General features: G+C 38.8%; 1 protein-coding gene across 8 annotated transcripts in view; it reads right to left on the bottom strand.

The window, feature by feature from the left end:
* The window catches only part of cadpsb (Ca2+-dependent activator protein for secretion b), an 87,752-nt gene that overhangs the window by 14,361 nt on the left and 58,772 nt on the right, over nucleotides 1-14,619 (bottom strand). Inside the window, exons 17-27 of one of the 8 annotated variants that reach the window (XM_077602833.1) lie at nucleotides 12,847-12,915; nucleotides 12,064-12,096; nucleotides 8,917-9,023; nucleotides 8,017-8,046; nucleotides 5,363-5,519; nucleotides 4,716-4,857; nucleotides 3,321-3,482; nucleotides 1,723-1,878; nucleotides 1,341-1,509; nucleotides 645-719; nucleotides 474-557 (exon numbers count right to left, since the gene is read on the bottom strand). In XM_077602833.1, the coding sequence (XP_077458959.1) occupies nucleotides 474-557; nucleotides 645-719; nucleotides 1,341-1,509; nucleotides 1,723-1,878; nucleotides 3,321-3,482; nucleotides 4,716-4,857; nucleotides 5,363-5,519; nucleotides 8,017-8,046; nucleotides 8,917-9,023; nucleotides 12,064-12,096; nucleotides 12,847-12,915 (1,184 nt within the window). The remainder of the gene's footprint in view (nucleotides 1-473; nucleotides 558-644; nucleotides 720-1,340; nucleotides 1,510-1,722; nucleotides 1,879-3,320; nucleotides 3,483-4,715; nucleotides 4,858-5,362; nucleotides 5,520-8,016; nucleotides 8,047-8,916; nucleotides 9,024-12,063; nucleotides 12,097-12,846; nucleotides 12,916-14,619) is intronic. The other 7 variants (XM_077602825.1, XM_077602830.1, XM_077602827.1 and 4 more) reach the window with 7 other exon arrangements.

Raw genomic sequence — 14,619 nt, 5'->3', positions numbered from 1 at the left:
TCATTAATTCGTGGACATTTACCTCTTAAATCTTTTCAATTTGACCAAAATTATCTTGTTTTTTTTCAGACTACATATAAGTTACACCGGACTATAAATCGCATTAGCCCAAAAAATACAAAATGAAAGGGGAAAATAATATAAAAGTTGCATTTTTCGGAGGCTATTTTTTAATTTACCAGACAGAAGCCAATGACAGCAAACTACATGTTAAAGTAATCTTAAAAATAGGAACAACAGACAAAATAGGCACCCTCTAATGTATCAATAACAGTTATGTTTTATAACTAGAGGCCAAATAATGAAACACAACATAACACAGTTGGCGGTCACAGTGGGAAAAAAAAAATATATATACGAGTCGCAGAACCAGCCAAACTACAAAAAAAAATGTGACTTAGTCTGGAAAATACATTAGTCCAATTTCAAAATCGAGCAATTGAAGAACAGAAGAAAACTTAGCTTTGCCTCACCGTGAATGAGAGAAAAGAGGAGAAAAGTGTGCCTTCATCATATCTGGAAATCTTTGCCAACACTCCTTCAAGAATGGCAACAAACTTAGCAAAACACACAAGAAATATTAAAGCTTAAATCACAGAATTGCATATTTAAAAAAAAAATCAATGTAAAATGAGACCTTATACCTTTGCAACCAGGAGCTGAATCATATCTCGCACGCTTTCCTCAATCAGTTCATCTATTTGTGAGTGGATCTGTTTCTGGAAAGTGAGAATTTGGCAATTTAGACAAAGTTTCTGAGTCTGTATTGTTCAATATTGCGGTTAAGATACACACTTTCTTTTGGGGGGTGATTTGAACACATGTCATATGTGACTAAGCATTAACCTGACATGATATCCCATAATTTATGGTGTGTGCGTTGCTTCCTACAGTGTCTAATTGAAAAATGTGGATGGTCAACAATCATATATATGGTAAACTAGTTCAATATTGACAATCTCACCTCTACACCTTTGGTCAACACCAATCAGTCAACACACTAACTTGGTGATTGTAACATGAAAGTGTGATAATAAAAAAAAAATAGAAAGCTGTTACCAGACACAAACAGAGGAGCCACTGACTATACATTATATAATGTTCTGCAAAAAACTTTGTTTTCATTTTTCTTTGTATTGTATGGCCTGGACTCCTTGTGGAACCATGCTGCCTCTGATAGGTGAGTCTTGGTACTTTTGCAGACCAAGGTAAAATGCTCACAATTGTTGATGGATCATATGATTTAATGTACAGCAGCTTTTTTTACTCTAACGATTGGGTGCAATATTAAAAATCAGTATGTATATCCCACAGATGAAAAACAGAAAATGTTGATTTACTTTATTCTTTTCCTTGGTGACTTCCTGACCCATCTCCATCGCACATAGTTTGGCCGACTGATCTTTTGCATCTACCATCACATTGAACATGGTGCATAATGTTGGCGAAATGCGGAAATCTGTTGACTTGCTGCTCTTTGCCAATTTAGACTCAAAGGCCATCCTGGTTCTGTTCAAAAAGCAAGAAGAATAGTGGGAATGCTACAGACTATAAATGTGATAAAATTCTTAGCTATATGGTTTACCTGTAAATTGACATTCAATTTTCAAGTATTAATTGTGCAGTAGAATACTTTGGAGCACTGGAAATTTTATTGCAATCCACTGTATTTTGCATGCATTTGAATATCAACACAAATATACTACATATTTTTCCACATACCGCTTGACGCAATTCTCAATCATGTTGCTTGACATGAGTTTGATGCGACTCTCAAGGTGTTTAGCGAACTCCTCCTCGGGCCAGTGGAGGTCTCGGATGAAGGTTTGGAGGGCATCCAGCTTCCAGAACAGGTCTTCAGATGTCCCGGAGCCATTACTGCCATTGAACCAAACGAACACATTTCAAGCTTTATGCCAGATGTGTATGTGTGCACGGGAGAGTGGGTGGATGGTCACAGAAAGAGGGAGGGAGGTGCTGAGGGATACTGCTCCTCGCCACCTGAAAACTCATTTGAGTATTTGGACAGACACTGACTGATCTGCTCAAATCGGCACTCTTTTGGAGCGTCAGCGCACAGGTGGGGAGGAGCAGAAACTTCACAGTATCAAATCAATCAATAATCATGCCAACTGGGATGATTATTAATCGGGGGTGTGAGGTGGCCACATGCGGGTTCAGATTACTGAAGCTACAGCATTGAGTCACAGAGGGAATGAAGACATGAGAGAGGATATCGCAGATGGCATTTTGTGGTCTGATTCGCCCAAATGGTCACATCCTCTCTCAGCGTTCATATCCCCACACTGCTGGGGCCCCCAGATGAACTACCAGACATACCATGCAGATCTTCTTGAGTTAGCCTAATGAACCCTGCCCCCACAAAACAGCAACGACCTAGGCTAATCTCTGCTGTTTTTTTTTTGGCAGGTCAGTCTATCAGGCAAGAATGGATGGTGATAAAACAGCCAGCTGCCACATTCTTTAACATAACCCCACACTGTCCACTCCATCCAGACCGTTTTCTCCTCAGAACCCTGGCGAGGTGGTCAAGGTTGTAAAAAGAGTAAAGCAAATGTCTGGGACCTCCATGTGGAGATTATTTTGCCTCAGAGTTCAAATGTTTTTTATATTGTTTCTGCTTCAAAAGTCATTAGACAGCCTCTGGACAATACAAAGTGTGTATATACTGCATGGAAATATGCACAGTATATACATTTCCTTCTTTCTGGGGGTAGGGAGCCTGTATCATCACATCTCAAACTCAACAGCATGCATGTTGAGACAAACGACCTCATCTATTCTTAGAGAGTCCTTGGCATGAACACGAAATGTTTTAAAAGGAGTCGGAAATTTGATATTACAATCATGCTTAAAGCAGCAAAGTGTAATATCTGGACCTAGAAGCAACTTTTTTTAAATTTGGAGAATAACAACCATACTGTAGTTACTATGGTGTACATTGGACTTGCCACGAAATGGTTCATTTTGTAGCTCCATCATTGTAGTTATTGATGGCATGTACATTCATAAATGTGGAACCCAGGAGCTCAGAACTGTGAGGCAAACGTGCTAACCACTCGTCCACCCTGTTCAAACATAACTATATTTATTTCTTGTGTATTGTCTAGCCATGTGCTTATCTGTGATTAATAAAATCAGTCAATTTTAATCAACAAAACCAGATCCAAAATGTAATTATTTGTTGTTTAAAATGGAAATCACAAAAGTTCCAATATACACTAGAACTCAAGCATCTTCATACCAAGGCCATCTCCGTTTTAATCTATAAAACTAGAGTGAACTAGTTGAATACACACTCAGAGTCATATATAGCAGCCATCCACGATGGGGTTGAAAAGCTAGGCATTTGTGGAAGGTTAACTGACAGTCCCGCTACTGGACCTGGCAGATTTGGTACTTTGGGAATTTGGAGGTTGACATTTGGTAGATTCACATTGGGCAGATTACTTGTTAAACTCCTGTAGAACAGACAGACAAAAAGAAACAACAAGAACAAAAAGAACGTAACAGTGGCGTGGGCGTAGCAGGAAGCAATGTGACACTTATTATTCAACTTAAAAATTTGCAAGAACACATGTCAACAAATATACGCTCTATGAAAATACCTATACCTAGACTCACATGTAAAAAGAAGCAAATGTAACTATATCAAAACAAAAAATATTTTTTTTCAAAACGTTCATATTTGTTTAATATACGTAATCAAAACATGGGGTGGAAGACACATAAAATGATGGTACCCGGACATTTCGTCAACGGACAATTCGTCGCCGGACACTTCGTCGACCAGACATTTCGTCGACGGACAATTCCTCGCCATGGATATTTAGTCGAAGAGCGTTTTTGTCGAACGGTTGCTTCCTCGCTAATGATTGTTTTATTGCAAAAATAATTTGTTGAAAGCGATCAACCAGGTAATCTCTCTCAAAATTATAATCACCCTAACCTTAACCACTATCCCCTAACCCTAATTCTAACCACTAACCTTAACCACTATCCCCTAACCCTAATTCTAACCACTAACCTTAACCACTATCCCCTAACCCCAATTCTAACCACTAACCTTAACCACTATCCCCTAACCCTAATTCTAACCACTAACCTTAACCACTATCCCCTAACCCTAATTCTAACCACTAACCTTAACCACTATCCCCTAACCCTAATTCTAACCACTAACCTTAACCACTATCCCCTAGCCCGCGACGAATTGTCCATCGACGAAATGTCCGTCAACGAAATGTCCGGTCGATGAACTGTCTGGCGACGAAGTGTCCGGCAACGAATTGTCCATCGACGAAATGACCGGTCACGAAAATGATCAACAAGAGAGACAGACTACAGGCCTTTTGCTTCTGGCAACATGTCAAATGCAAAAGTTATGAAGGTTAGTGTGTACAAAAAAATAATAATATTAGGCATCAGCATCAATGTGCTTGGAGAGAAATGGCAAATACACATACTACATTACTCAGAGGCAAAAAACATTTTTCAATGTGAATTACTTTTTCCACTGGAGTTAAAAAATAATAATAAATCAAGCTCATGTAGCCCACGCATGACTTGTTAATAGAGTTTGACAGACATCAGGGTGAACTTGATGATTAACTAATTCACCAACAGTCTGCAATTTTATTTTATTTTTAAATCCCACAGGTGGGCTACAAAGATGCAAGACGGAGGCTCCTTACTTTACAGGTTCCCAGGACTCCCGCTCAAAGCCCTTGTGAATTGACTGTGCGATGGATGACTCCATCAGATCCACATATCTAACCACTAGAGGAGCATACAGATCCTGAAGGTGCTTGTGGAATTTTCCATTGCAAAGATGATCTGGAAAGAGGATAAGGATAAGGAGCTAGTTGAGACTGCGGTGCATCACCAAACAAAAATTATGTTACAATGTATTTAGTAATACTGATGGTTTTGTCTCAGTTAACACACAAACTGTCTGTATGACAAACTGTGAATTCTGGGTCTATGCAAGTAAACACAAAGTAGATACCCTCACAGGAAGCCATGACTTTTAATGTTTAATATCACTCGTGATAGGTGATACAGTTGCACATCGATAAAATACAGTTCTCCTTTTATGGCCCCTCTGCTTCATGCGCACTAGGTTTTGCCGCCTGACTGCACTGTGTTCTTTATACTTATTGGTTCATACAGTAATAGCTTGAGATACGTTCTTAACACCAGGACCGAGCTTGTATGTCAATTTACTCGCATCTCAAATCAATTTTTCCCATTGAAAATAACTAAATACAAATTAATCTGTTCCCACCCTTTGAAAAAAAAACACCAAAAACAGGATATTACAATGGTAAAAAAGTCTTACAGTCTGTACGAAGGAAATCATTCAGAAGCTGGAAGAGCGGGAAACTGTCCCAGCTCTCAGGCGACTGGATCTCTAGAGCGGCGTCCATGTCGATGGCATAGAGGGCCAGAAAATTTTCAGCGTGTTCCACCATGAGGTCAGTCCACCATGCAAATGCCTGCAAAGAGAACCAAAAGAAACAAGAAGCAGGTGAAATGCGCCAAGAGGAGGGAGGAAAAGGAGAAAGGAAACCTGGATACTTGTAGAATTGTAGATGCTTGCTCTTCAAAACATTATAATCCTTTCATTCATTCATTCATTTATTCTGTACCGCACATCTTCATAAGGGTTGCGGGGGTTTCTGGAGCCTATGCCAGCTGACTTCAATTGAAAGGCAGTCGCCAGTCAGCCATCGAGCACACAGAGCGCCAGATGAGCATTCGCACTAACAATTATACCGCCACAAACAGGACTCGAACCCGTGCCTCGAAGTCAGGCGAATGAACCACTACACCATCACGTGGCCACATTATAATAATTTAGTCTTTATTTTTTCGTCAAAGCTGAAATCCCTATTATGAAATCCCATGGCAACAACTCTGATCCTGAGAACCAGATGGAACCCAGCATTGTTGGCGAACTCGCCCACTTAGCTGAACTCTTTATGTCGGTTACAGAAGATGAGGACTACGACTTTGACAGATTTGTAGATGTTTGAATACTTTGACTTGTATTTTTTAAAATCCACATTACGTCAATAATACAAAATCAAACTCAATTTTGCTCCTGTTGCCTTTTTTTAAAACATAAGCTAGCATGCATGCTAATGTATGTGTCATGCTAGCTGGCACAACCATTGCAGCGCGTCCTTTGAAACAAAGCGCCTTTTGTATTAACAAAACAGAAAATACACCCGCAACTGAGACAGTGCCCTTTCAGGTGGTACAAAAATATGGTATATCCCTGGCAAAGTGTTATGCATTTCAGGTGGCAAAGGGAAAAAAAACTGTTCTTGCCGTTCATAAAAGTTAACGGGACATGATCCAACTGAAAAACCAACTGCTGTGAATTGTGTGATAACCAAGGATTGCTCAAATACTTACAATATATTCAGTAGCTTGATCAAAATTTCATATTCTTCAAATATGAGAAGATAAAATCTCCAGTAAATCTGCAGTGTGCCACTATGTTAAGCATCAACTGGCGTTGGATTTTAATATATTTTTTATGTTGTTACTTTGAAGCTAATGTGCCACCTCGGCACACAGAACTGTGTCGTGCATTGAACACATCATAAACAATTGAACTGATGCATGCCCAGGAATATCCAAGCAGCTTGTTGTGAAAAGTTGTTCATTTTAATAGAAATCACATTCCTGGGTGGCGTTAAATCAATACTTCCATAGCCAAATTTTCAGGAAATAACCAAGGATAGACTCCCGATGAAAGTGTGTAAATAGGTACAGTGAATATGTCAAGGAAAACTGTAGTTTGTAGCAGAGGTAGAAGTGCACTGTGTCATGCTGAGAGGTCACAACAATAGTACACCTTGCAGTAAAATTTACTGTGAGTCAGATGCTCCATGCTAGTAAAACAACATGCATTTGAACTGTCCGTGTATAAAAGACAGCATGTCAGGGCCTTCCCCCACTGTTGACAGTGTTTTGCAGATTTGAGGTTTTTCTCATGCTGACGTGCCACTTCCCTGCATGCTTTGCTGCCAAGCTTAGAAGAGAGGAGCTCTGTCACCATTCATAGCCAAAATCCCAGACAAAATCAATTTGACTGCTGCTCACAACATGCACGTCATCTTCTTCAGATCCTTTACTTTGGTGCACAGCTTCCCGTCAGGCTTCTCGTTTGCCTCCAAATGTTTCCAAAGTACACTGCATTTATTTGCTGCATTTGATGAGGCTCACCCACGGTAATTTGCAGTCCTACTTACCTATCCACTTACCCCCCGCGGTGAGCTAAAACAAACACTAGCAGCAAATCAAGCAGCAAAACAAAGCTCTTCTCCAGCAAATTGGAGGAGAAATTGGGGTTGGGGGCCCTCCAAAATGTTGATTATTATAGTTCAGAAGAGCACACTAGCCAATACAGTGCTTAGTCAATGCAATCAGTCCAGAGGGGACATGCACATGACTCATTCCATGTTATTACATACCTCTTTTCCCTGCATGGGGAGGCATCAATCACAGTGAAAACACATTAAGATGATAAAGATTGCACTTTTGAGGTGCTTTTGCATGTGTGGTGATCTTAGACAGCAGAGGGGGTGATGGAGAAGGAATAGCTTAGTGCGGAATAATGCTTGGACAAGAGCGGACATTAATTGTCAGATGGAGCAGGAACACAACTATGGTGGATCAAAGTCAGAGGTTCACATGGAGCATACTCGTTCATATTGTTTCAGCATGCTGTTGGGAGAGCAAGGAAACCTCTTCATGGCCCGATGAACATGCGATATGATCACAGTCATGTTGTGCAAGCTCCTCTTATTCACCTAGATTACCGAGCCCACCCGTCGTTACAGCCTCAGCTACAGAGAAGGTGCTTCTTGCCATAATGGCACACATGCCATACAAAAGGGGCTTGGGGAAGGGTTGGTGGGTTGGGTTTGTGCGTGACAGGGACTGAAGAGGGGAAGGATGAAAAAGATACAAATACTGTACCGATTGATCTGCAGAACTTGTGACTGCCGCCTGTCAAGCATATTCAGAGAGATACAATAAATCTGAAAGATCATTTAAACGTTGCTATAGGATGAGACTGGATCATCAAGTGTTTGATCTACTCAAGGTATCGCAGTGAAGAGACCTTCTTTTAAGTTTTAAGCCCTTGCAAAAGAGTCGCAAAAATAAATAATATTAATGGTGCCCAATCTTCTTAAAATAAATACGCAAAAGCTAGATTTCATTTCAGTCATTGAGCTTGGATCACAGATATTACATTTTCTAAAAATGGAAAGAAGGGGTGGCGAACTGTTTTGTATAATTGTCTTTGTGTAATATTCATCACTTCTCGCAAACTAACCGGAAACAATAGAAGTGTCCTTTTATTATTGCTTAGATTAGATTGCCTATTTATTGTAGGGCACTCAAAATCTATTAATCTGAACATATTAAAAACAAACAGTCTCAGTATTTATCAATATAAGTGGTTAAAATTAATGCAATATCAATATTTTCTCTTTAAAAAAATGTACATTTGTTCAGATTCACATTTTGTTTTCAATTTAAAAGTCTTATAAATTAAACTTGTATTCGACAACATAAGTCCATTGGGATTTATCTTTCAACTTCTTGTAAACTGTTGATGCAGGTCAGGTTAAAATACATACATTTTTAGAAGATGTTGAGGAAGAATAAAAACATGCATTGTAATGCACTTTGGGATGGACTGCATATTCCTGGCTCAGTTTAAACTGTGGTCAGTTTGCACTTAAATTAATCTGTGAGAGGGTTATTTTAGCAACAGAAAGATGCAAGCTGTTTTATTTATAGCAGACTTTGCCACATAAAAGACCGCTTGCACAGCAAGATAAGTGTTGGAAGGAGTGGCTGATCACCCACCTCGGCATGGTGCTCCTGGTTCTGCTGAAGGACCTCAATGACTAATTCCGCTAGGCGAATGGTTTCCTCCAGTTTTTTGGCCGGTGTGACTAAGCGGCCTACATTCTCTGAGGCAAAAGGACGAGGGGGAAGGAAAAGTGGTTAGTTGAGCACAGGGCTAGGCAAAAAGAAGGGATGTGAATTTTACGACGAAATTTAAAAAATAAATCATAAATTAAGTGTTTGCATTGTGATATTAATTCCAAATAAGAATACTTTTTTCACTTTTACTGCATGTATGTAGCAGGATATAGAGCAGGAGTGCCCAACTCCAGTCCTTGAGAGCCACGATCTGGTCTGTTTTTCATATCTCTCTAATCTACCACACCTGAATCAAATCATCATCTCATCAGCAAGCTGTCCAGAAGCTTGAATACCACGCTGATTATTTGATACAGGTGTGTTAGTGGAGGGAGACATGGAAAACAAACTGGAAGGGGCAACCTGAGGACCAGAGTAGGGCACCCCTGACATAGAGCAAATGTGACATTGGCAGGACACGTGAAATCAACATGGAAATTGATGTGCAACACCACATGTAGAAAATGCACATGGAACAGTTGCATTGAATAACCATCAAGATTTGGAACTGTTTCATCAAACTTGCAAAGAAAAAATTACTATAAATTGGAATATAAAATGAAAGATTTATTTTAACACCATAATGAACAACAGGGGTAAATGTGTTCACCTTTTCACCAACTACAATCATTCCTAATAATTTGATAGGTTTATATTTTGCTTACAGTTCCAAGTCATGTGCTTATCAATTTCTAAATGTCATGACACTCAAACTGTGAAATGATACAAATTATTTTGAATGGTCATATAAAATAAAGAGAAAAAAATTACTGTGAGCCAGAATTTGTATTATCACTTCAATTGATCAATCAGGTATGTTTTACTGCATATGTAAGTATATATTATAATATTTAAAATATATATATATATATATATATATTAAACCAGGCATTTCAAATGGACAGAAATTTAAATAAATAAATTTATGAATTAGATAAAGTGGAAACATAAAATATTTTGGATGGTTAGATTAAAAATAATGTTTTCAAGTTAATTAAAAAACATTTCACTGATTCGAAAATAACTTGTTACATTGTTCCATGACCGTCGTTATTTCACTTTTGTCTTTTTCTTGTTTGTATGGATTAGATTAGATTTATATTAGATAACATTATTCATCCCGTATTTGGGAAATTTCACTGTTACAGTAGCCAGAGGGTGATTATTAGTAGCATTAGTAGTTAGTAACATGAGGCATACAATTGGTTGAGCTTGGACATGTTTGAGTGTTCATTACATAAAACAATAACTTTCTCAAAACCATGCATTAAGTATATTATAACTTTGCATAATATACTTTATGGAGGATGTGCTACATAAAAATTAGGCACTCTAGGCATGCATATTTATATTTCATATGTATATTGTGTACTATAGTGGGTAAAGTACAGTATGTTTTTAATTGCTGGAAAGAAAACAAATTACACTGTGTAGTATGTATAAAAAATGCACAGTTTAGTGTGTATATTATGTATATTATGTACTGTATATATGAAAAGTCGACTAACAGTGCCAATTATTTTCCCCCAATTGTGAATAATCATTTTAAATATCAAACAAACATAACCCAAGTACAGGTAAAATTCAAATTTTCTTCATCAATTCATCTGCTGCTAAAATGCTTTTAAAATAAATAAATACATCATTTTCAAATGGTACTTTGATTAGTTTATTAAGGGGGAAAAGCTCAGTAAAGCTAACTATTCTTGCCACATTAGCCTCATCTCATCTCATTTTCTGAACCGCTTTATCCTCACTAGGGTTGGTTGTGGGGGGTGCTGGAGCCTATCCCAGCTGACTTCGGGCCAGAGGCGGGGGAAACCCTGAATTGGTGGCCAGCCAATCGCAGGGTACAAGAAGACAAACAACCATTCACACTCACACGCATACCTAGGAGCAATTTAGAGTGTCCAATCAGCCTACCATGCATGTCTTTGGAATGTGGGAGGAAACCAGAGTACCCAGAGAAAACACATGCAGGCCCAGGGAGAACATGCAAACTCCACACAAGTGGACCGGCCTGGATTTGAACTCAGGTCCGCCAATGTGACGCCAATGCGCTAACCACTCATCCGCTGGGCCGCCCCCGCATTAACCTAACGCTTTGGAGTCTATCATTCTCTATAACTGACCATTACTCTCTCGTTACACTTTTGAGATATTTTGGCCAATTCTTCCTTGCTGACCTGTTTTTCTTTAAAAGATTGGAGTATCCTAGAAAATTGGGCTTTTTTTTAGCTTTCCACCATGTTATGTGGTCATGTCCTTGTTAGAAAAACACATTGGGGATGGTTTTCTAAACCATTCACATATGCTTGATATCTTGTCAAATCTCTACCGGTGGGATCTGCTGGAACATTCGGTCTATCATAGCTCTGCCTTTAATACATAGTCCTTCCCCTGCTCTGATGTGTTCACTGTTCAGCTACTCCCACTGGAGCATAGCCCCCTTAGGAGAAGTAACAACAAATATGAACTCAGATAACCCTTAGCATGTACTAATCAGAGCTCAAGTCATACAGATGCGTTTTTAATCGAGTCATTGCTAAAATGTCGACGAGGTAATGTATAATTGCCTGTAAAGAGAATTGTCCTCTTTTCACACTTTCAAAAATGGAAACAAGCCTCCTTCTAAAAAGATCTATACTGTTTGTGCAGGGCATTTTTACAGAGAACTGCTTTTGAAACAAGGACTGATAAGCAGCTTGTCAATTAAGAGCACTCAAATGAGAATTTCATGGGTAAGCTGATTTTCCTGTGTATTTGAGTTATACTTGTTCTCTCTTAAACATTAAAGTGGGGAAACTGCAAAAAAAGTAAAACAAATTAAGAATACTTTTTTCATGGCACTGGATATAATGAACTTTTTTATACTTTACCTGTGCATAAACAGATACGTGCACAGTAGTAAAATCTAAGTACTCTAAACCACAGTGTATTTTATGTGTAAAAATATTTGCATTTGTGCTCAGTGTTGAAACATGATAAGATGTAAATGTCTAAACCAAAAGCTAAACATGAGTTCACCTGGATCCTTCTGATCCTTTTGACCTTTCTCAACTTGGACGTGAAGAGGGAGAGAAAAGAAATGTTTAGAATTAGAGCGATTTTAGTTTGATTTCACACTAGCATCTAATATGAAGGGCCTGCGCTCTTGCAATTGCTGGTCTAGGCAACAAACATGTCACAAACACATACGCAAAACACAGACGCTGTAACGTAACGTACCCTGTGAATGAAAAATAAAGTGATAAAATGCTTGTTAACAAATGTACAAAAGCTCTTGAAGACAGACGGACATTTAGCAGAATTACACTGGACACATTGACCAACTGGCAAAAGCTAAAGATTGGACAAACAAACATTTAAAGCACTTCAAGTGAAAGCAGCCTATCGTGTTATTCCATTAAGAGTACCCCGTGGTCTCAAGTTTACCTGTTGGGCAGGGTACATTAGTACTTATACATACGTGATCAGACCACATGACTGAAGGAGATATCAATGTACGTAAGCAATGTAAAAATGCATTCAAGTCAAAGGAAGGTGCATTGAAACGAAAAGAAAGAAGCTCACGGACCAGACTGCTCATTCATGTCCACCCAAGCAGATGGTTGTGATGAAATATATTAAAAATATATAAATAAGAACCCATCTGAATCTGTGGTGCTGCTCGGATCTCACAACAGCTTCTTTGGACACTCAATCTCACACATATAAAGGCACAGATAATAAAAAAATAAGAAATGGCAGAGAGAGAAGAGGCCAAGTGGGAGATGAGGTAAGAGGTGGGTTTTGGATGAAGGTACTCACGGATGGTTAAATCCATCACTTGAGACGCCAAGCAGAAGACAGGGTGCTCAAACATTTCCCTCTTTTTCCCTACAAAAAAAGGATCGAGGCATGCAAGAGGCTGGGATCAAACGAGGGAATGCTGGAGGTGGGAAGCTGATGGGAAGACGGCTGTCCTTGTGAGACTGCAACTCAAATGCTTTTGGCAAATTGTTAAAAAAAGAGGTGGCTCACGAGGACAGCTGGAGGTCATCTGACATAGCAGCGTAAGATAGTAAGGCTGTCTTCTTAATATCTTTTCAGCACGCTGAGTATTGTTTTTCAGGGCATAATATAACATCAGTGTGTGGTGGCGTAGCGAGGGACGCCCAGCAGGCAGGCCATGGCAAGTACTTTGAGACACTATTCTGTAGGTTTTTACCCAAAATTGGCACAATTATTAATACATACGAAAGAAGTTAAGTTAATTCGGTTAAAAAAACACTAAGAAAGAATAATTTCTCAACTACTGTTGTAATTTAAAAAAAATAGGCTAATATGGTCTTGAGCAATAAATTGCAAATGCATTTTGAATGATTTTGAACTATTTTGATTACATAGCACAGATATCACATGGACTGTCATGAAGAGAAAATCATGTCACATTGTTATTGTGAAATGGAAGTTGACTGACCAATGACTCTTAATTTCAACCCCTCTAATCAATTTCATGGATTTTATGCAATTTTGTGTTTCAATATAAATTTAATTTATGGATTAGATCGGCTTGACCCAACCTGTGAAAATGTCTAATCCATGAACCATATCTCCGACCTTGTCATTTAAAATGTAAGAATGTGGTCGCCCTCCAAAATGTGATATGTTGAGCTCCTTTACAGCGCTCCAGTTTTTTTTCATTTCGTCAATTTCACTTATATGGCGAATGTTGGTTTCACCTCTGTTCAAGAGCATGATCATTTAAAATGTAAGACGGAGTTATACGTTATTTTGCTGGTTATTTTTAATGTAACGTGAACTGGAGATAGTTGGTTTTGATGGGAATCCAGGTTTGGCCTGGCGAAATCTATGGGACCACAAAACTGCTTTTTGCATAATATTAAGACATTGCGGTACTCTTATGAGAAAAATACATAAAATTATGAGAGTAAAATCAGTGCACTATTTATTTTGACATCACGTGAACCAGACGTTGTTCGGGTGCACAGATTTCAATTTTTGGCAATGTAAGGTCGTTGTGAAAAATGAGATTTTACAATACTGAATGACTTTATATTGTAAATATAAGTGATAATTTTTCCAGCTGGGGGTGTCCCTTGAGATTTTTGCAATGCAAAAACTGTGCTGCTGCGCAAAAATGATGGAAACACCTGCGTAGATGAACCTTTTCAGGGTGATCTAGAAGCAGCCAACACCCGCTGCCACACACTACGCCACTGTCAGTGTGGTATTATGCCAAGCAAAGTGCCTGTGAGTGAATCGAGATGACATCTCTAAGCACATGCAAGGTGGGGGATGCTAGCTTGTAGCTGATCAATCCCAGCATCCTTTTTCTTGGTAAGCCACTTTACTACAAATCTTCTGATTGTGAGTAAAGTGGCTATGTGGGTGAAGAGAAGTACCGTATTTTCACGACTATAAAGGGCACTTAAAAGTCTTACATTATCTCCAAAATAGACAGGGCGCCTTATAATCCAGTGTGCCTTATATATGGACAAATATCAAAATTGTTATCACGATAAAATAAAATAAATCAATCGATAGGGTACACCATCCTCTACAGGTCTCACAACTACG

Source organism: Stigmatopora argus, chromosome 6 (assembly GCF_051989625.1).
Source record: "Stigmatopora argus isolate UIUO_Sarg chromosome 6, RoL_Sarg_1.0, whole genome shotgun sequence".
Lineage (NCBI taxonomy): Eukaryota > Metazoa > Chordata > Actinopteri > Syngnathiformes > Syngnathidae > Stigmatopora > Stigmatopora argus.
This window is presented reverse-complemented; position numbering and strand designations above follow the sequence as displayed.